General features: G+C 39.3%; 1 protein-coding gene across 5 annotated transcripts in view; it reads right to left on the bottom strand.

Moving 5' to 3' along the window:
- MOB3B (MOB kinase activator 3B) overlaps nt 1-23213 on the bottom strand; it is an 84836-nt gene that overhangs the window by 26851 nt on the left and 34772 nt on the right. For all 5 annotated transcript variants that reach the window (XM_085213520.1, XM_085213518.1, XM_085213517.1 and 2 more), the window contains one exon: nt 20450-21053. In XM_085213520.1, the coding sequence (XP_085069646.1) occupies nt 20450-20867 (418 nt within the window). In that variant the 5' untranslated portion in view covers nt 20868-21053. The remainder of the gene's footprint in view (nt 1-20449; nt 21054-23213) is intronic.

Raw genomic sequence — 23213 nt, forward strand, 5'->3', positions numbered from 1 at the left:
GGCAGGGACACCTCCCTCTAGATCAGGTTGCTCACAGCCCCATCCAGCTTGGGCGTGAGTGCTTCCAGGGAGGGAGCATCCACAGCCTCACTGAGCAGCCTGTTCCAGTGTGTGACTACAGTCACAGTAAAGAATTTCTCCCTTATATCCAGTCTAAATCAAGCCTCTTCCAGTTTAAAGCCATTTCCTCTCAACCTCTCACTACTTGCACTTACAAAAAGTCCCTCCCCAGCTTTCTTGCAGGCTCCCTTTTAGGTACAGGAAGGTCACTGTAAGGTCCCCCTGGAGCCTTCTCTTCTCCCTCTGGAGCCCCAGCTCTCTCAGCCTGTCCTCATAGAGGAGGTGCTTCAGCCCTCTGATCACCTTTGTGGCCCTTCCCTAGACCCATTCGAACAGCTCCATGTCCTTCTTGTGCTGAGGCTCCAGAACTGGACACAGTACTTTAGGTGAGGCCTCACGAGAGCAGAGCAGAGGGGCAGAATCACCTCCCTGGACATGCTGGTCACTCTTCTCTTGATGCAACCCAGGATATGGTTGGTCTTCTGGACTGCAAGTACACACTGCAGGCTCATGTTGAGTCTTTCATCACCTGAATACTTTTCCTAATTGCTGCTCGCAAGCCATTCTCCACTTTCTACTTACACTAGTAAGAGCTGTTCATTACTGCAGTTCAGTGTCAGAGCACAATACATTTATTAGTTTATTGCTAAGAGACTGATTTATCTGTATGTTTATCATTAATCATCTCAGGACTAAACGTTCATTCATCCTTATGTTTCACATCTTAATGTCTGTATGTTTTTATCTCCATGTTTAATTAAGTTTACATGATCTCTGCCACTGTTCATGAGGTGTTTAACATCAATCACCTGTTATGGAGATTTATATGGTCCTGCTGCAACTAACACAGTTGGAAAGCAGACCACGATCTTGAATTGATAAAACTTGTGTGTAAAATCTGACAAGTGCTGGCAGCCTTATGTATCTGGACACCTAAAATTTTCTGTCTTTAAAGAAAGCATATAAGAGAGTATGGTGTTGGCTCAGCAATTATCCTAAAATATCTTCAAGCAGTAGGCAGCGTTGCAGGTTCTCTTTTTGAGAGAGTTTGCAGGCTTTGAGTCTGTGTTTTCACAATCTGAGTACCAGTGAACTGAGCAAGATGAAGATCATCTGCACCTGACGATGCTGATGAAGACACAAGCATTCAGAGGGATGTCTACTGTGTATTTTTGAAAAAGAGGATAATCATGAACTAGGCAGAGAGCTTCAATCCACTGCAGATTCACTTTGCTGACATGCATTTAACAATTAGAGTAGGTCAGGGCTCTGGCAAGCTGGAGCAGACTTTCAAAACAGTTTCACAGTTTCATTTTTGCAATCTGAAGAGTATCCATAGGCTCTAGGCTTAAGCCAGCTTTTCCACAGAAGAAAAGGCATGAATAAATCATAAAGAACACAGATTGTTATTCTCCTCCTGCGTAGTCACAAGATCGGCGCTTGTATTCCTGGTTTCTAAAATCCAGAAGGCAGTGTCCATAACAGACACCTAAAGTCTCCTCTTAACCCATTGAGGATTTGCAGTTCAGTGTGCCTTAAAAAATGTTGGTGAGTGGGACAGGCCAGCAACTGATCCTTTGGTGATGATCCAGGAAGCTGAGTGCAATTTGTTACAAGAGTATTTTACAACTGGAGAATACCTGTTAGACATGGCAGATACTCACTAGTCCTTAAGATCACAGGCTTGAGGAATTGTGCCTTCTTTTTCTTCCTATCTCAGAGATAAACACAGGGCAGCACCATCTTCACATGGCCATGGAAGTGGTTAAAAACAATGTCCATCAATACCTATAGTTCCAGAGCAAAGAGTTCATGCTAGTAACTGCAACAGGATAAAACTGATGATCTGCAGGGACCAAATACTTGACTTTCTCAACTTGGATTGTATAGTTTCTAATAAAGAACAGAACAAAACACTGAGCAGAAGACTTAATCTTTAACAGTAGCACAGTTTGCTCTGTTGCTGCACTGCAAGAGACTACTGCATGAGAGATGGAAGTACATGATGAGATCTAAAGATACCTTATGTATCTAAAAGACAGCGCATTAATATGCAGGTACACATGAACTCGCTGAACCTTGAGAAGATTTCTACGAATACTTACTGGACAACAATGCATCTGGACAACAAGTTCTGTAGGGATGTGCATTTCCTGAACCTACTGGGTTCATCTATTGCATTTAAGGCTTAACGTCTGACTCTTAAGAAAAATTACTGAAGAGGGTCTCTGGTCCACCATCCAGATTCAGCACGAGTTTGTGCTGGGAAATACAATGGCATTTGAAGAAAAATGAAGAAAAATAATTGGAAATTGTGTTGAAAAAAACACTACACTGAGTGTAAAAATCAAGACAAAATAGAAGTGGTATGTAAGAAAGAGGTGACTCCATTTGGCCATAACAGAATGATACCCTGGTGTAGTGTTTATATTTAGGACACTGAAATTCACTCATTAATTGCTTCATCATCATACTTTCTACTTACAGGATAATTGGGAATCCACTCATTTCCAGAAATACTGCTTTTTGTATTAGTGAAAAATGAGTTATACAGGGAAAAAAGGAAGAAAATATACAATATTATACATACTAATTGATGTTAAAAATTCAAAATTTCTGTTTCAGGAAACTGAGCTACATTTACTTGGAACCCATGCATACAACTGTCCAAGAATTGCTGAACGGATGATTTTATATATGTACATACACAGTAAATCTTTGAATATGTCTCCCAAAATTAACTTGCAAGTTTGAGTCTTCTTGATTCTGAGAGAAGCTTGAAACTAGATCAAGAATACTACACAAATTTGTTAAAAAACCTCTCTGTTACCAAGACAGAAAGCTCAGCCAAAAAGTGCCTTTTAAATTTGTGTGTGAGTTCTGCTACATGACACTGGTCCCCACTCATTTAAAATTTGCTGGATCATCCTAAACAAAATACTTTGCTATGGTTTCAGATACTGTTCCTTGAGACCCTCTGTAAGTCACAATAAGTCCCAACAAAACTGTTGCTATTGCTCCTGAGGGTATCACTTAACAACCAGGCAACAGAAAGAAGAATGCACTATACATAAAGAAGAGAAATCTCTCGCTGTGTACAGATCATGAAGCAGCAGGTATATTTTGTCACACTTTCACTTCCTTCCTAGCAGGAAATTTAGTGTTAGAATAAAAGCTGCATCAGTCCTTGAATCTGAAATGTTTGTGGCACTTTGCCAATTCAAAAAATCTGTTTATAGCACAGATGTTTTTGCTATGGACTACTAAGTATAAAAAGCAGCTGTAGTATCTCTGTTGAAACTTTCTTGTGCAAAAAGGCGAGCATGCAGCAGCTCTAAAAATATTCAAGAAAGAAATCCAAGTGCAAAACATGTAGCCTCAGTGGTTAGCACATAAATCAACTTCTTGCATCTGCTTACCTTTTAATTATTGTTTCCAGTTAGACTTAAGCTGTAACAACTGAGATCTCTCAATTGAAAGTGTCTCTTTAATTTTTCCAACAAGCCCTTTGTGTAACAGGGATGAGTGATCTCTGCCATTCTGATTTGCAATCATTTTAGAAACCCTATAATCTGGGGGGAAAGAGGAAGAGATAATACAACCTCCAAAAGTACATTCCCTAAACTATTCTTTGAGCACCTGATTTCAAGAAAGCATCACACTCCTGTTGTCAGAAAGTTCTGGGCACTAGTAAAATAAAAATTGCATAACAGCACAAAGACAGTTGATGGTAAGATTGCGTAGGTTACCACGGACTGTTTTATGTCTTTGTTTTATTTATTATGCTATCTGAAGAAGGGTGGACATAAGCTCAGGCCTAACATTAAGCACAGAAAGTAGGACTTTGTGGAATCACAGTGATGTCCCACATTCTTGCTCTTCGTCCTTTGCTTCACTTCATTTGTCCTCTTGTCAAATTAACTCCAAAATATTTCTCTCTGCAGGTGGCAGATTGCAAAGCTATCCTGAGTTCTGCCAGTCTCTAAGGTCTGGCCTTTCTCCCACTGTTGCTGTCTTCCATAAAAGTAAACTTTGTAAATTGTCTGTCAGTTAACCAGTTGATTAAGTTTTGATACCTTACACATTTCTTCATTAGCTTGTGCGTTACTTTAAACCTCAAGCTTCATTTAGCATTTTTATTTATCTAAAACTGATATCCTGTGATGAGAAAGCTGTGAACATCTCAGTGTGACAAAGGGCAGAATAAAACTAATCAACAGTTAATTCTCCTAAGCACTTTTGGGTCTAGTTGGCATACGTTGAATGTGATGATTAGTAAAACTGCAAATGATACCATGAATTGATCTGTCCAGCTCCTGCAGTTAGATAGAAATCAGTACTGCATATTGAAATTACCACGAGATTTAACTACTTCTATAGCCTGCTAGAAATAAAAGGTTTCTGATTTGTGTGTGATTCACGTGAATAAATGCATCTTGCTCAGAAATAGGAAGAAAAAAATGAGGCTGCTTCATCACAGTATTTGAAAAAAGAGCTGTAGTTCCCTATAAAAACACAAGCCCAGGAAGAAACAGAAGGATTATTCTGCATTAAGACTTTCTGCACAAAGCTTTTACGATGACTCTTTGGAGCTCCCTTGGGATACTGCATAAAATACTGGAGAACAGCTCTTCCTCCAGCAATGACAAAATTAGTATGCCCCGAAGTCCAGGATGATTATGACCAAAATTCCCTATGGCTCCTGGGATGTGTCCGAGCACTTGAAATTGAACAACCAACCCTAATCCCAACAAATAAACAAATTTCTTACCTACAACTTCCTTGAAAATCTAAAATTTTTAATAGTAACACAAACAATGCTGATAAAACAACAACAAAAAAAAGCTGTTGTACTCAGTGCCCAAAGTACCACTATGTTAATAACTCAGAAGATCTATTACAGTGCCAAAGATTGCAGAGACTTTCAGCTTACCATCCACCACTATGTCTGTCTTCCCGAAACTCAGAAGATCCAGCTCCCATGCTGGAATAGTGGCCAGCCAATGCCTGCACTGCACCTCCCTGCTCAGCAAGCTCCTGGCATATGGACATGCACCTAAGCCAGCTCCTCTGCTCCCACATCAGAGGCATTTCCATATCTTTCCTCATCTTTGTTGATCTCTGAGATTTCCTAACAAGATCTTCTCTGCGATGAAGAGACAACAACTATGAAATTTAGGTGTTTATACAATAGTAGAAATACATATTTTGTTTGGGTGATGCTGCACTGTTTTTCTTAAATTGGATGGTAGGAATCACCTCAGACACAATCACTTTATGCAGAAACTAGGCTTTTTTCCTGAATGCATCACTTCATACTTCACCTACACCAACATACATCTGCTTTTTTATTGCAGTTACTGTGACATGGGATCTGTAGTTCTTCCAAGTCAGACCCTGTTCTGCTACCTTGAATATCTTTCTATCATCAACAAACATTATCTGTCACCTCACTGCTCACACTCTTCTTGCCTCTCACTTATAAGCACACTAAAGAATCCATATCCCAGCATGTAAGGCTGCAGAACTTCACTGCTGACTGTACTAAGTTCCATAGTGCAAGACTTCAACCACCTACCCCTCCTCTTCAATTCCTTTTCTAGCCAACAATTTATGCATTTAACATCTGCAGTTTAGCATTGCAAAAGTGGCTTTTAGTACACAAACTTCATAGTTGTATCATGAGCAAGAAGGTTTTTTTTCCATCAGAATTCATTAAAAAAAAAAAAAGAAGAAAGATAGGGAAAATCCCTTGTATGCAGCATTCTTCAGTCCCATTGGAACTTGAGTTGCAAAACCAGAAAAATCCTCTACATATCAGGAGGTAATGTGAGACTGCTCAAGTAAGAAAGTACCTGAAAATAAGTCAGAAAATCAACTCACTCTAAAACAAGTTTTCCAGAAGACTAAAGTATACAGTAAAATGACTCCATGGTGATGTGTCAGCTGAAAACAGACTATTTTTTTTTAAATCTTTTCTGTTGGTCACAGTTATACTCATGTTATCATAACCAGTTATCCAGAGCACTGTCACAATGCAGTTGAACAGCTAGGGAAGAGGACTCAGATGAAAAAATACAGAATGTCAGGAGACAAAGCACAAAAGGGAAAGCTTCTGGATACAGAGAAGGATTTTACTAAGAAAAATGATATTTGAGTTGACTGATTTCAGGGAGGAAAAAAAGCCAGGAAGACACGGTCACACTTAATTCCTGAAGTAAAGCAGCAACAGGCTAGTTTGTTATACCTTTCCTTGCAGTAATACCTTTTTAAAGGAATGGTTTGACTCTTTTGGAAAGAAAAGTACCACATTCAAGTACCAATTTCAGTTGCCACTGAATCTGGAGGGTCTAGCTTTTTGCTCCCTACTCTATTAGCTGCACATCCTCCCTCCCCCCCTCCCAACAATCCCCTGCAAGTTGCTAACAGCCAGTTAGCCATGTCAGCTTAACTAACACTTTCTTTTATTTCAGCTCTGTGTACAGGTACACACCATCGCCAAGAACTAACCTGGTACCTTAAGTGTATAAGGATTTTGTAAACAGCTCCTCCCACTCTATAGCTCAAAGAAATCTTCTACAGCCTTCCAGCTCTTCACTCTTTCAGTCAGGAAGATAATGCCTTAGAATAACCATTCCTTCCAGGCACGTTTAGGCACATCTGGACTGGCTGGCCCTGACTATAATGCATTATTACCGTAAGCTGTTCTAGGCCCCGCAACGTGACTCTCCTTTCTAATTTTGACCTTCCTTATTTTTTCCCCCAGTAGAAGCATGGGCTCAGATTCATAGATTGCCCATTGCCCTCTACTATCTGCTGCCTCTTGTGCACTCTAAACATCCAGAAGGCAAGGAGTCTTCAAAGGATCTCTGAAATCTGGCATTTATGTACTTATGTGTTCAATTTATTAGCAATTTCTGATAGTTTTGGCAGAGGTAAACACTGCACTGGGATTTTAAAAGCCTCTCCATGCTCTTTTTTTTTTCTTTTTTTCTCCTTAGAGACCATAAAAACTAGAAGTCAGTGCAAAGAGTTTTGTGCTTCTGCATTACTTCAAATATTTTTTAAGTTGTCTTGAGGAAGACAACTCAAAATCCGATTGTGAACAGCAGATTATCTTCATAAATACATGAAATATAAACTGGATCCTTTGAGGCTGTCTGTCTCTCGGGATAACCATGTGCGCTACAAGGCAGTGTGTGCAGCTCAAATGTGGTATGCAGATGGAAAGTTTAATAGGTATCTTTAAGTACCATTAGATGATTTTACAGCTGTTGCTTGTCCCTGGCCAACAAGGGGAAGTAGGCCATTAAAGATGTTATGCTAAAAAAGAAACCATCTGCCAAAGCCAGCATAGGCAGGTTGGGTGAATTAGCAGCTGTAGTCTACAGCTCAGAGGACTTACACTGCTTTTTTCTGACTGTCTCCAGCCATGAGGAATTAACAATAGAAGGTTTAAAAAGAAAGGACTGCCAATTTTGCTTAGCAGTGTGTACTGGAAGTTCACATGGGAGATACACTTACTGTTTTGGGTTCATATTCTGACAAACAAGTTTTAGTCAAAATGTCAGTCCAAGGAGAACTAGACTGGTGCACAGCTTTTAACTTGTGTCTGGGTGGCTAGACCACATGAAAGTACATGTTACAAAAGAAAATGCAAGGGACACACAGCAGCCAGAGACAAAATATAAACATGAGAACAATATTACTCCCTGCTGTTTTCTTCAAGGAGAAAATATTATGAAAATGAAAATATGTTCTTAAATGAATTTTCATTACACTCAATTACATGGGGAAAAAAAAAAAGGCAAATTAATCTGTATAAGCTTGATCTTCAATATGCAGTATTTCTTGTAATCAGTTACACTACAGTGAACGCAGTTTCCATTTTTAAGTCATTGTTGATTTGTGATTTGATTCATGGTCAGTGTTTCCATTCTGCCTTTTTCTAATTTGTCTACAGAACATAGGTCCATCATCCAAGAAATATAACAAGTCAAAGAGCATGTAACTAGCCGCATTATGGGAAGTTTTCTGCATGTCAGCATCGATTGCTAACCTTCTGTTATCACTCACAAGAGCCAACTGCCTTTGCCTCCCAGTGCAGCTTCCAGCATTGCTCTCAGTTACAGCTTTGGATGGGGTTTGAAAGAGAGTGATTGCCATCCACCTTTTACAGCAAGGCACATTTCAGCAGCAGATTTCTTTCAGGTTAGCTTCTATCTGTAGTTACATCAAAATGTTGACAAAATTCCATTTGAAAGGTAGTTCAAATCACATCAAGGAATTGTAGGACTTGCTCTAAGTGACTACATTGAATCTCTCTGTTATCTGCTGGAAGGAAAGTCCAGCCAGAGCTCAAGCAGCCTGAGAGTTTTAGATTGGCAACTTGGTAATGGAAGAGCCAACAAAGAAAAATACTCAGCTGGACATAGTACTTCCAAAGAAGGAAGAGCTGATGGGGAACATAAAAGTCACATTGCAGCCCTGGCTGCAATAACCTCAAGGATCCTAAGAGAAAACAGCAAGTGAAAAAGCCAGAGCTTTCTGAGAGCTGAAATAGAGTTGATATTAGCCTGTGAAGAGCAACAAGAGCGAATTCCACACATCCATCTGCAGCACAATTACGGTTTATGAAAACAAAGGCCTACTTGTGAAGAGGGCAGAGAAACTGGTGAGAAAGGACAGTGGTGCTCAGTGATTTATTTGCCTCTGTCTTTATCCCTGAAACTGTCCTTCAGGATCACATGCCACTAAGAGCCCAGAGAAAACCTAGAAGAAGGAAGACTTACACTGGTGGAGGAGGACCTGATCAAGAAGCACTTAAATAAGCTGGGTATATGTAGCTCCATGGGGTCTAATGGGTTACACCTGTAAGTGCTGAGGGAGATAGTTGATGGTGTCATGAGGCCACTCTTGACTACTTTTCAAAAAACATGCGACTCACAGTGGACCTTGATCACTAGCTATCAGTTCTGTTTTCAAAAATGGCAATAAAGATGTGGGGAACTATGCTAGGCAGATTCCCTCTTTCCCTGAGACAGCGATGGACAAAATCCTCATAGCAAGCATTTACAAACACATAAAAGACAAGAAGCTGAATGGGAATAGTCGGCAGTGTACGCAAGGGAAAGTCACATTTATCCAAGTTGATAGTCTTTACAGTAAGGTGACTAGCTTGGTGGATAAGGCAGGAGCAGTAAACATAGTTTACCTTGACTTTAGTGAAATCTTTGACACAGTATCCCATAATGTCATCCCAGATAAGCTAGTGAAATATGCATTAGGTATGCAGAGTGAGGTGGATTGAAAATTGACTAAATGGCTGGGTCCAGAGGATTGTGATCAGTGACAGAAAGTCCAGCTGGAGGCAAAGTGTATCTCAGGGCTCGGTACAGGTGTCCATGCTACCAAAAATTTTCACCAATGAGGTGGATGGTGGAGCAATGTGCCGCAAGTTTGCAGATAATCCAGAGATGATCCAAAGCTGGAAGGAATGGCTGATAAACCAGACAGTATGCTGGTGGGCCAAGGGCCCTCAAAAGGCTGGAAGCTAGTTTCATTAAGTTCAATATGCGTAAATGCAAAGTCCTGTCCCTAGGGGAAACAATCATACACTAGTACATTCTTGGGCTGTGTAGCTAAAAGTAGACTTTCTGAAAAGGACCTTGGTGGACAAGAAACTGATCATGAACCAGCAGAGTGCTCCCATGGCAAAAGACATCAATAATATCTTGGGCTGCAATAGGAAAAGCACTGGTAGAAGGTCAAAGAAGGTGATCCCTCCCTCTCCTAAGCAGCAGTGGGGCAACAGCTTGAGTGCTGTGTCCAATTCTGGGAATTTTCAACGCAAGAAAGAACGGGGACTTCACTGGATTGACCCCAGCACAGTACCACAAAGATGTTAAAAGGACAGGAACATCTCTCGTATATGAGGAGAGGCTGAGGTGGGGTTCTTCAGCCTAGAGAAGAGAAGGCTTCAGAGCATCTCATCTATGTGTGTAAATACTGATAAGAGGGAATGAAGACAAGGGGGCCATTTCTGCCCCATAGTGCCTACTGACAGGACAGAAGGCAATAGGCACAAATTACAATGCACAAAATTCTATCTGAGCCCAAGAAAACTCTTCTTTGATGTGAGGGTGGTCAAACACTGCAACAGGTTACAGTCCACCTCCAGAGATGTTCAAAATCCAACTGACGGGGTCCTGGACAACCTGTTCTCCATGATCACCCTTAACCCAGAAGGTTGAATCAGATCATCTCAAATGTCCCTTTCAGTCTAAATTAACCTATGATTCGGTCAGACTGTCAAAAATGCTCAGCAAAGCCTGTGTACTTGAGGAAAAGCAGAATATGACTCCTGACACTGGATAGTTTATTCTTATTGCTGCAAGATGAGTGAAAATAAGTGATTTACCGATTTATAAATGCCTATTTAGTAACCTGGGGCAGGTAACAGTTTATGACAGTAGACAACACATTTAAGACTGAAAAGGAGTTTAAAAATGGAAAATTCCAAACACCAAAGTACTAGCAAAACTGGGAGCTCTGAATTCTCAGAGGGAATAAATCTTTAATCAGACCTCTAACTGCATGTGTGGCCTCCACAGTTATACGTCTTTACTTGTACTGTGCTGAAAGGAAGGCACAGTTCATCATCTGTTTCTGTTACAGGTTAGTTTTTATGGGTTTGAGTGCAGGATAGAGCTTTAAAGTTTTGCAGAACACAGAAAACCTGACAAAGAACAGTTCTGTTTGTCCCACACTATATCGCATTAAAATATGTTTTGTACATTAAGATAGTACTGGCTTATCTCTAAGGATATCCATTGAGATGTTGGAGAAATATTCCCAGACTTCTAGCACACGTGTGGTTTAGTACAAAATAGACTGCAGCTAGGAAAAAGGACTGGACTTTTTTTTTTTTGTGCATTTTAGCCTCCACAATCTGAATTACTTCCAATGACAGAAATCCTTAGATTAATTCCTGTAGTTATACAGTATAAAATCATTTTTTCCTTCTAAAAGTTTTATGGAAGACTCAGATAGAGGGTTTAAAAATCTCACTGGAATTCAAAGACTTTTCTTAAAGCTTAACTCTATTCCCTTCATATTTGTATCCATTGCAAAATTCAGCCTAATAATTAAAAAATTAAAAATTAAAAAAAATCAGGGAAAACTACAATATCAACAAAGCAAAAAGATTATAGAGATATATTTTGCAGATTATTTTTATAAAATAACTGCCCACTTTGAGAAAATCCTACTCAAAAGATTAAGAAAGACGTTGTAGTCATAAGCATTTACTATAAGAATGGAAAGGTTTTTTTAACACTATTTAAAGAAGAACTGTTAAGAAACATTTTGAAACTGAGTGAAAGGAAGCTTTGTGTGTTTTAGAAGGTGGGCCTTCATAATATGAGACATGTTAGGATAAGCTCAGGAAGATAACAAAAGAGATAACAACCACATCCTTCATTTCAGCTGAAGGCTACATTCCATGAGAAAAATTTTCATCTTGAATATTTACATAATCACTTGTTTTATTGTAAAGTTCCTCAGCTCCTGTGAAAGCACCTGCAGCTTCAAAGGGAAATCCTTAACACTCTCCAACCCAGTTATCTGCAGGAGAAACAGAATATGCAAAAGCCAAACTTTATCACAACTCGGTAGCAAAAATCCACATGTGAAAAACCAATTCCTTTGTGTCAATAACACTCAAGTGCTTTTTTTTTCATGAAGCAATTATATTACTGCACTGTTCTTTCATACATACTGTTAACTGATAATCAATCAGCTCAGATAATAGTGCAACGTGAATAATAAAATGAGCACTGACTTTCTTTACAAAATTTTTGTCTTTGAGTGTAATAGATACTATGTCATAAGGAGTTTTTAAAATACAGTCAGCCAAAGACAATCTAAGAAGCACTCGAAGGAGCTGCAGGGGAAGATGAAAGACAAAACAGAAGTAAAATTTAGACTCCTTATTTTCACTTCAAAGGAGAGCAAAAGGACATATCTTCCTTTCTAACCCAAATCTTCCAACCACTCTTTTCTTAACTGTAAAATTTGGGGGGGGGGGGAGAAATTCTTACCTTCAGAAAGCCCAAACTATCAGAAAGTTGGAATGAAATTCCAACTATTAGCAAAATCAGCATGAAGATAACAAAGTAGGACTGGCATTTGTGAGATGCAGATTCCTAGAAGAATCTCCCAGATCAAAGTGTATTCTAACACCTCTCTAAAATGCCAGTAGTTGGAAACTGGGTAAACAGCACCCTGCTCTTTTCCAGTATTTGTTTTTTAAAGATATCCAAAGGCAGACCAGGCAGCACGAACTCTTACTCTGAACTTGTACAACTATTCTTCTGCAAATTACGTCCTCAAAATCTATCAATATGGAAAAAAATATTTAATAAATTGTCATCTTGTATGTCCTGAGTAAAGAAATAACAAGGCAAAAACTTTCCCCCTTTGCTTTGTTGAAGTGGAATCAAAATTGCAAGCTTTCTTCTTTAATGGGATGGCTAAAAATGTGTGGTATTGGAGTTTGAAGACCTCTGTTTTTACTTCCATTATTCCAAATCTATACCCAAAAAGCCAACATTTTAGGAACAGATAGAGAGTATTCTTAGAATCACTGATAACACCTGTCTCTGGATTCACCAAAGAACCACCATGATATAATACACGAAAAATCTCTTATGCAGACTACTTTAATTACCTGAGCTTTAGTCTCTTACTTGACAAATGAAATAGCAAAATTTACCTTACTGACCTCTTCAAAATCATTGCTATTGTTAATTTTAAAAAAATCCAAAATGAGGCAGCCATGCTATGCAACTAATTTTAAAGCATGTAAATTCTAAACAGAGATATTGCCTTAATGACCAAATATCCACTGGCACTTTTCTAAAAGATCTGATCTCATCCAGCACATGTCTTGAAAGTGTCTCTGTTGTCGAGTATTATAGCTCCAAGCTTTCAGGATTTATCCGTTATGAGACTAAGCTCTTCCTATTATGGTTCATTAAAGCTGACACTGTATGAACAACAATAACCATTATTTCACCGCTCTAATGTTGATAAAACACATTTATTGATAAACTATTATGTTTCTCAGTTCAGCTGAACATCTGCCTCTTAAAAGCAAAGGGTTTTTGTTTTTTTGTTTTTTTTTTTTCTTTTTCCATATCCAGGAAAGGGTTTTGTCTTTCAAAGACAATCTGTTCATTGTCTTTCCTTTTCCCCTCCAACTATTAACATACTTTTGATTATTCCCTTCTTGAGCATCTCTTATTCCATATGGCTCACTAACCTTCTTTTTGTTTTCCTTGAGTCAAAGTGCCACTGATTCTCATTATGAAAAGGAAATAAAAGTTTCCACCATACATTTTAAGGCTTATGAAATGGCACAGCCACCCTCCTGTGCTTTAGATGCGTGACTCTCTGTAGAATGGAAAGAGAAAAAAAAATTCTGTGTCAGCACAGGCAGTAAAGCCTATCCTACTCTATGCAGAGTTGCTGAGGTGCTCTGAACATTTGTCGGGTCTTAATCTTCAACTTTGCTGTAGCTGGATTTTTCTTTTAAATCGTACAGAACTGTCATTCATCAGTCACCATAGCCTGCACTTATGCACTGAGAACTTATACATAGCCCAGAAGGCTTTCCAATTAAAGTAAATTGATCGCCGATCTAACAGAAATTTAGAGTCCTCAATGTGAAGGAATACTGTGGACTACATACCAGAAGAATGGTGAAATCAATAACCACAAAGATGCAGAGGACCCATCCTGTTAAGCTCCTTTCAGAGCCACTACCACTGTCCCCCCTTTTCATTTGTAAAGGCCTTTATAGAAATGCATACAATCACACTCATGAAGAAAAGATAAAGTGTGGTGCAGTGAATCAAATAACAACGAACATACTTGAAGAGAAAACAAAAGACACTGACGTGACACACGCAGTGCAGCCAGCCAGTGGTCAGATGAAGGCAGTGTTCCAGGCAATCAGCAGCAGCAAAACCAACTTCAGCAAGAGCCATACTAAGCAGCTTTTTCTCTTGAAGCTCTTCTTCTCATAATTCCTTACCAACATTTGTTTAGCCAAGTACTTAGGCTCCGCAAGAGAGAACTGCCACATAACTCTGCACGGAAATGTGCCACATTTGTCTGTAACAGGAAGTACACAGGTGGCAATCACATTTCAAAACAGTACTGATAATCAAGTTGATGGGCTTTTTTTTTCCTGCAGCATTCAGAGGATGAAACAGTGCTTACAAATGTTTCAAATTATCTGAATGTCATTCTTGTCTTTGTTTTTAAAGAATACAGCCTCACACATGGCTTTTATCAACACAAGGGGTTTCTAACCACATACTTTTTAAGTACATACTTGACTTTCCTCCAAAAATTATCTATAAAAGACATGAAGGCCCCATTTAAAAGAATCTAATGAGTTTCCTTTTGTTAAGATTTTTAATTTTGCTCCTTTTGGACTCTGCTGAAACTAGAGGGCCAAATCAGTATTTGATAGAAGAAGGAAAACATAAAGGCAGTATTGGTGGATGTATCTCTGAATGTGTCTCTGAGTGAGGGCTGAAGCAAAGGCCCTCAATCTAGGCCTTTCAGAAGTCCCTGAGAACTGTACTACCATAGCGCTCCAGTTTTCTGTTAAATTGTGATTATACTTTAAACAGGACTAAACTAATTTCAAACTTCTATGACCACACTTTATTCTGATATCACATGTTTGGGTTAGCTGAAGGCCACATTAACATTTCTTCCCCCATGGCCAGATACTTGCCCCAAAGTACAGATGTTGTGCTCAAAAGAATCACCTTAACAGTGAATATATTCTGTGGGAGTATCGTGAATTTTCTACTCTCTTTCTGAGCTTAAATAACAGCTTAGACTTGGCAAAGTAGACATAGGTAAAAAGTAGCAACTAGAAAAGGCAGTAATTGTGAAACTTACTTTGTTTGGGTTCCAAGAAATGAAGTAGCAAAGCCATTATGAACCATAAATGCTACTCCTACATATACTCTGCTCTGCAGTATAACAAAGTCTGTTTTATAAGGGTTCGTATAAGGAGCTTTTCCCTGTTCATCAAGGAAAGGAATGCACAGAAAGCTGTGGAATGCAGACGGAACTCACTTCTACAAAACCCACTTTCCCAGGCAAAGCACATTCAAATATATCAAATTTCCCACACTTTGAGTTCAGCACAAGCTCAATCCCACTATCACAGACCAGACAGACATTATCCATACTGTGGAGGTTGCTAAAGAGATCAGGTCACAAGTTCAGATAGAGGAGAAGCTGTGGTGGTGAAGGTGCAGATCCTGCAAGAGCTTAATTCAAGTAATGTGCCACAGCACGTGCTATTTAAGTGTGCTGGAAAGTCAAGTTCCTGAAGGTTGATAGGACAATCCATGTGACTCCTTACTGTTACCCTGAGTAATTAGTAATGACTGGAGTTGAAGATTGTCCAAATTACCCCTAGGCTTTAGTCCTTATTCTTATAAAAGCAAGGGCAAATAAAGGCATTTAAGATACTAAACAAAAACAGAGTGAAATTGCTCAAAAGAAAAGTTAGTTGGCAAAAAGAAACAATGTTTAAAAGGCCATATATTTATCTATCAAGCAGATGGCGAGATTCACCATGCAGACAGAGACAAGACAATGCTTATCAGCTGTCTTTGACAGTACTCTTGAAATGGCATATTCATCTGCCAGTTTAGTTTACAGAGAAATATCTGCTAGGTCCTGAATCAGCCTAAGAGCTAAAAAGGAAGAGAGGGAGTAGGTTTGGGCATATAAATACGATATAAAATATCTACATGTTATTTTTCAGGCACATATATTTCCAAACACAAAGCTTTCTAAAAACAAGTGTTACTGCTCCAACTTTGCTGCAACATACAAATAAGCACAGAATTCACACACTTCAATGACTAGAGAAAACTACTGGGATGCAATAACCTGTCTTGCTGAATTTTCTTCATTTACACAACAGATGTAGTTGTGTAGTTGTTCAATTGTTCAAGTTGCCCCTGCTGAAGAAGGGACCATAGATGGGAAGCAATAGGAGAAAGGAGAAAAGCTTTACAACACAAATGTCTTCCTTAGCCCAAATCCAGTACTGATCAAAGTGGTGTAAAAATCAGCAAGAAAGGAGTGTCTGGAATTTACAACTGCCTTCAGCTGTCAGCCTGCAGCTATACCCATCCACCAGCCATGACTGAACGACCAGCTAACAGCCAGCCATCTGACCCCTCCTGTCAGCCCTTGACAAAGCTTGGCTTAAAAACAAACAAACAAAAAAAAAAAAAAACCAAAAAACAAAACAAACTAACCAAACAAAAAAAAAACAGCCAGCTGTAGCAATTACCCTTTTTTTGTTTTTTATTGCAGGGCAAAGGCAATGTCAGACCTACACGCTGCAATTGTAGTAGCTGCAAAAGATGAAGAAAACCAGCAAATGCCAGTTAACACCATGCTACTCAAATCTCATGCACCTCTCCATTCCTTGGGAAAACAAAAGCAATAGTAGTCTTTGTTCACAGCCACCAGTCACCTGCAACCCTTTTCTGGAAAAGGGCTAGAAGGCCCCACAGTCCTGATCTGCTTTTAGAGATGAGATGTACTGTATGGACATATGGGGTTCTTCTTCAGGAAGAAGCAACACACTTATGCTCTGTGCATAAATTTTGGAACTGTCTGCTACCAAAAGTCATGAGTTCACAAGTGTGGAGATGGCAATGTATTTTTAAAGATATATTAAGTTTTCAGCTGAAGTCCAAGGCTATAAACACTTTAATACAATGTTGTCCTTTTGACCAGTCATAACTGGGCTATTTGATTACAGTAATTTAATACTTTTAAGTCCTATTCCACACAAGATCTCATAGCTTAGAAGTGATTTTGTACTTCAGCTAAATGCCAAATCGCACCTTCTTAAGCTGCTTCATCAGTTTCTAATCAATTTAGCTCTTGTTCCTTGAGCAGCTTGTCAGCACAGAAATCAGAATTACGTATTGCAGGACAGTTCAGGCTAGCAGGGACTCTGGAAGGTCTGCATCCCATTTTCCTGCTTGACATAGTCATGAGATCCGATGAGGACACTCAAGGTTTTACACAGTTTGGTCTTTAAAATTCATAAGGACAGGGACAGCATAAACTCTGTGCCCCCAACCTTCACTGTTTTCTGATCTTCAAGGGTTAGAGTTTTATTACATCAAGTCAGAAAAGCCCATGTGCTTGTTTATCTTAGCAGAAGCCTCTGTCTTCTGTTCTGCCTTTATATTTCAAGCTATGGATCTGATGTGGCTGTATCTGGTAACTGCAACCCCAACACACTAAAGAAGCCATGTTGAAAACTAGAATCAATAGCTTCACCGGCGTGGCCTAAGCAGGCACACAGAGCAAACTATCCTCCATCCTGTTCTTCCTTTCCCAACATGGTCTCACATTGCTCATGGCACCTGGCTACTTACACGTAGAACATGTTTGCAGAGCTGCTAGCCTCTAACATACATTAAACCCACCTAAAAATAGATTAAAGAAATGGGTAATAATTGAAGTAAGAACAAGGTCATAATCAGTAAAACTTGTCTACAGGCTGTGACTCTGTTTTTCCAGTAGTCTTTAAAGTTTTGCCTTAAAAAAAAAAAAAGAGCCCCTAATATTCAGGCACCTGTTTTTGTCAGTTTCACTTAACAGCTCCTCAGCTCCCTTTTCTCCTGCCTGTCAGATCCGTATTAGTAGGAGGGTGGCTGGAGAAGAGGCTCTATATGACTAATTGAGCAGGTCAGGATGACCGCAGAAAGCAGAGGAGCCAGACCACAGGAAGCACACAGACTGCTAAGTAGTCATAAGTTAGAGGTTACAGTGTCAATGCAAACACGAAGAGGAATTTGTGTTAAATGTAGTATACTGTTAATAACTATTTTTTCTTTTTCTTTTAACCACAGAGGGAAGAACCAAAACAAAAGCCCACCAACCTGGGCTATCGCTATCCCTTTTTTAAGTGGTTTGCATCGATTATGTCAAATAAAAGAGGGCAATAGGATTAAGCTGAGAAAAGTATGGTACAAACAACTCCTATAAATCTGCTAGATCTCTTAAGCAAACTCATCCGCTAGTGAAAAGGTCAGCTGAAATCCTATCCACTGGACATACAATTTTTCCAGAGGAATTCTCTACATATGCTACAAAGATTTAACACAATAAATTAATCTCCAAGTTACATCCAGATATGATGCTTTAATACTGCTGTACTACTAGTAATGGCATACCTAAGCCTGTTCTGTCATTCGAGTATATCATCTTTCAAGATCTATTTCATCTACTTTGAAGAATGAGCAATCTTAATTTTCAATGCCATTGATCTGTTTGAATGAAAATAGAGATCTGCATTAATACTAAACATAACAGAGACCCTATGGTTAAATAACCAAAGACTGCTGCAAAACAGGCAGAACAAACAGTATCCAATACAACAACAAAGCTTCACTCTCTAACCAACTGTGAAAAGCAAAACATGGAACAATATTCATGCTGAGCTACATCTCATTGAACTGCTTTATATGCAGCATTTGTACAGGCTGGTAGTGCCATCTCCACGTTATAGATAGGGGACTGATTTAGAAAGATTAGAAAGATTCCCTCGAAAGAAAAGCGGCTTATCCAGGAATGGGCCCAGATGTGCCAGGGACTTCTCCTAGCTGCTGAGGCTACGGAACACTGTCTGTGTTGGAGATACTCGGACACAGAATTTCCTTTGACTGTTCTAGGTGCCTCCTCAGGGACTCACTGAGAGCACAGAACTCCAAATTCAATACAGCGTGCATCAACTTCTGAATCATGAGATCAAGGTTTCAAACCACCACTGCCATTTAATATTTAAGCATTATTGTCTCACATTTATCCTGAAGGTTTACCTCAGACATATCTTACTAAAAACATAAACAGGGGAGCTATTGGAGCTGAAACCTTGTGTATTATTTGGGTGGGGTTTTTTTTGTTGTTTTAGTAAAACTCATCAGCACGTCCGCGTTCAGGCCACAAATCTTTTTTGCATATACAAACTGTGGTGGCACAGCAAAAGACTGGAAGATGGAAACTTGGTGTAACAAAAGCATGGAAAAAATACCAGTGGAAGCAAAAACACATATTTAACTGCACTCCTAAGCTACCCTCGATTCCAAAAATCTTTTACAGCAAATAAACAGAAGAACAAGTGCTTTAAGAAATCAGACCTATTCTTCACTATACAAAAAGTATATACTTCTTCCTTTGAAATCCTGCTTCTTGCTAGACTGGCAAATTACAGCCTAAGAGACATAGTTGTCTTCTTTCTACCTGTTAGTGCAGGAAAGAGATAAGGATTGGGAAACAAGCCACAAGTCTGTCCAAACAAAGAGCAGAAAAGCCCAAGAATCAGCTATTTCAAAGGTTAGCAAATCTCACCAAAACATGCAGCCTCTTGATGTACCATCTCCTAACTGCATAAACTGCAAAATATTCTACTATTTATGCATCCATATATTTATATAATATCTCACATTTCTGACAAGAATCTCCCAGCTTTCCTACTTGAAAGAAGTGAATCATGACCCATTAAATAAAATTGAAGTTTACACTGCTCAGGTACAGCATCCTGTCATTTTCATTAGCTGCAGCCACAGCAAAAGTTTTAGGCTCTCTACACCATACAATGGCGTTCCTCCACAAAGTCTTCCTCATTCAGAGGAAAATATTCTAGCAACAATACTTCCATCTATTTGTACATTCTTCAGAAAAGCTAACAACAGTACCTAAAGACAAACTGTGCTCTCTTTAGCAGTTTCCTCCCTAGGCTCTTTGGTTAAACTACAGTAATTTTGGGAATAACTCACTTTCTAATTCATCAGTTTTGTGTTGGAAGTGATGAGAGGGTGGGAGGAAATAGTTCACTGCATTCCTGACTGTCCATGGCCTTGTGCTGCATAGCGCTGTACACTTTTCCAAAGGGAAATACCACTTTGCTTTCCATCCATTCTGCATCTGCTTAAGTGGCCAGGCAAAGTGTAAAGCAATTCAAACATGACTAAGTTTCAGCAAGCTAAAATGAAATGCTGACCACTGTTAGTGAATAACTTGAGAAGCAGAAGCTTTCCAGGAACAAATGGCTCAACTGAAAACATTTTAGACTAACAAACCCCATCAGATGTAGTAGACACAGTTAACATTTCATACATTTTAGACTATTCTGGCAAAACACCCTCCTCCTCTACCTGCACTTATAAAGGCTTGGACTCCACAGCCTCTCTGAGGTCAGGAAGGGTTCATGCTTAGTGCGCAGAATGAAAGGCAGTTGACAGTTCTTCTTTGCACTTACCTACACTTGTAGGAAATATATCCTCGTTGTTGATTTGCATCTCAATCCAGTCCATGAGGAGATTCATGTACTGCGGTGCCGGCAGCGCTGTAGGCTTCTTGTATTTCATGTCATCCTGCCACCGGTACTCATACTTAGGGCCTCCAGACATCACTGGGCAGGTCCTCTCCGTGCAGAACTCACAGATAGTTCCATAAATGAGGTTGATCCTGTTGAAGAAGTCAACAACGTGGACAGCTACCCAGTCATTTTGGTCTTCTCCCCTGGGCAACTGTACAGCTGCTTTCAAGTCCACACCTGAGTGCAGAGTGGCCTGCGCTCTTTTATGTAGCTCAAACCTCTGGGTTCCAGGTTCAAACTTGCGTTTTGGACGAAAAGTCTTATCCTTATTAAAGACTTGCTTCAGTGCTATTGACATGTCTGATAATCTTCTGCTCTGCAGCAGATGGCAGAAAAGCACTGCTGAGATTTAATTCAGGTATCTGAAATCACTTGCTCCCTATCACAGGTCCTCCAGGTTCTTTTTGTCACAGAAGTTCGTGTTGACTTCAAAGCAGTCTACTAGCTCTTCCACTTGAAAGCCTTCCCGAAAGGCTTCATGTCCCTAAGGATATGGAAATGATTTATATTAGTGGTAAGCTCAAGTTTGGACCCACCAGTTTGTTATCATTTCACCATCATTTTCTATTAATTATAAGCTGAAAAGCAAATGTAAAGTATTTAATAAGCCAGATTTAAAAAATACTAATCTCTAACTTGATGAAAACATAAAACATAAACAACATATATTTTTTCTTTTTTTATTTCTTTTTCTTTTTTTTTTTTTTAAAAAAAAGTATTAAGGAATTATCATCTCTGTCTTTTATCATACTTAATCCACCCTCAGGAATTCAACAATGGTGTTAATTTTCTATTAGACTGTATAAAACGATTAAAAAGCAATGGTAAAGCTGACACTTTCTTAATAGCTCTATTCATCTTCTCTACAGGGGAACAGCCAGCACGGTGGATCTGTGCCTCTGCACAGTACTGCCACCAGAAGAGGGAAAGGACTGTCCCATTCTGCTCTGTGCTGGGCAGCCTCTTTGAGTATTGGGTGCAGACCTGGACACCACAATATAAAGATGTAAAGCTATTAGAGAATGTCCAGAGTGGGGCAACAAAGATGCAGAAGGGTCTGGAAAATAAGAGGCGTGAGAAGAGGCTGTGGCCCTCGGTTTAAATTTTTATAGCACTATAAACATCCTACCCTATCAGTGTCTAATGAACACTCTTCATGGGATTATGTGTGCCCTACTGTTTCCCTTAACCTGTGCATGGAAAGCACCGAATTACTCTGAAGACACTCTTAAAGCTTTCAAGAGAGGGAGAAAGATCTTGAAAAAGGCTTTTTTTCTTTTTTTTTTTTTTGAGCACCAGAAGAAAGTAACACATACCCAGGCAAGGAGAACTGTAGTGTGTTAGACTCCATCTCCACACAGTAGAATGTAAGCAACATGGAAAATCCTCTCCCAGGTAGCTGGAAGATTAGTATCTGCTCAATTTACCAGCACCCTAAATAAAACCAGTTGCCCTTTCCTTTCGCTGATGACACATACCACCCTGCAGAGATACTTCAATCATGAGTTTATAAGCAGTCATTCTTCCTCTATCAGCAAAACATGAGATGTGCAGGGATGGACCCCAGGGAGGCCACTGTCACACCTGACATGGCCCTTGAAGTAGTATTCCTGCACAGTCTGGAAATAATAAAGTATGAAGGTTGGGAAAGCCAGCCTCCTAGTAGTCAAATTAAGAGTCATTAGCAGGAAATGAGGGTGCTTTAAGAGACAGCCTTGCCCTACAGTTTGTTGCAAAGACCAGCTTTCAGATGCTCTGTGGTAGCAAGCTGTTTATTTAAAAGCCTTTTGAAGGACGGGTGGTTACTGCTGCTCAGACTGAGCTGGTGACTGGTACACTTTGAGATGGCATGGAGCCCACATCCCAGTTTTCAGTAAAGATGTCAGACAGGAGTTTCACAGCTCAGGTCATTACTTCTTTTCAGTCTAATACACCTGGCATTCTAACATGGCTACTTCCTCACCTGTAAATATTCAACATGACACAATAGTTTTTAAATAAAACAACTAGCTGCATAACAATTAAAACACATCTTGAAAAGATAACAATATTCACTGCTGCTAAACTTTCACTGCAGAAAAACGATTAACACAGAGAAGAAGCAACAAAAACATTCACCAAACAACTCATTGTCTCAACTCTTCTATGTACCAAGAGTCAAATGGTGAAATCGCTCATAAAAGCATACATACATCATGGTCAAACGCAACTCAACAGCTAATAACATAAGATTACTATGCAGTCAGATAAACTGTGCTTTAATACACCAAGAGGAATGAAAATAAATGAGAACTACCTATGAATTCCCTGCATTGAGAATCCTATTGTCAGCATCTTATAGTAAAAGATAAGGCCACCTCTATTATTTATCTGCAAATTTACTTGATAAAAAAACATATTTACAAATCTGGACTGTATATGTCAAACTCATTCTGTAATGCCTGCTATTTTTTTTTTTTTTTTCCTCTGTCTTAAAATATTCTGGAATGCTATGCAAAGCTGGGAACATGTGTATTTACTTTCTCAATCATTTTCACTTAAAAAATACAATACAGAAAAGAGTATGGTGAAGGTAACAGAAATCAGTGAATCAGTTCTCTGAAATCACTTTTTGCAGTTTTGTGAGGGTATGCGCGATCTAGTT

This window comes from Meleagris gallopavo, chromosome Z, assembly GCF_905368555.1.
Source record: "Meleagris gallopavo chromosome Z, MGAL_WU_HG_1.1, whole genome shotgun sequence".
Classification (NCBI taxonomy): Eukaryota; Metazoa; Chordata; class Aves; order Galliformes; family Phasianidae; genus Meleagris; species Meleagris gallopavo.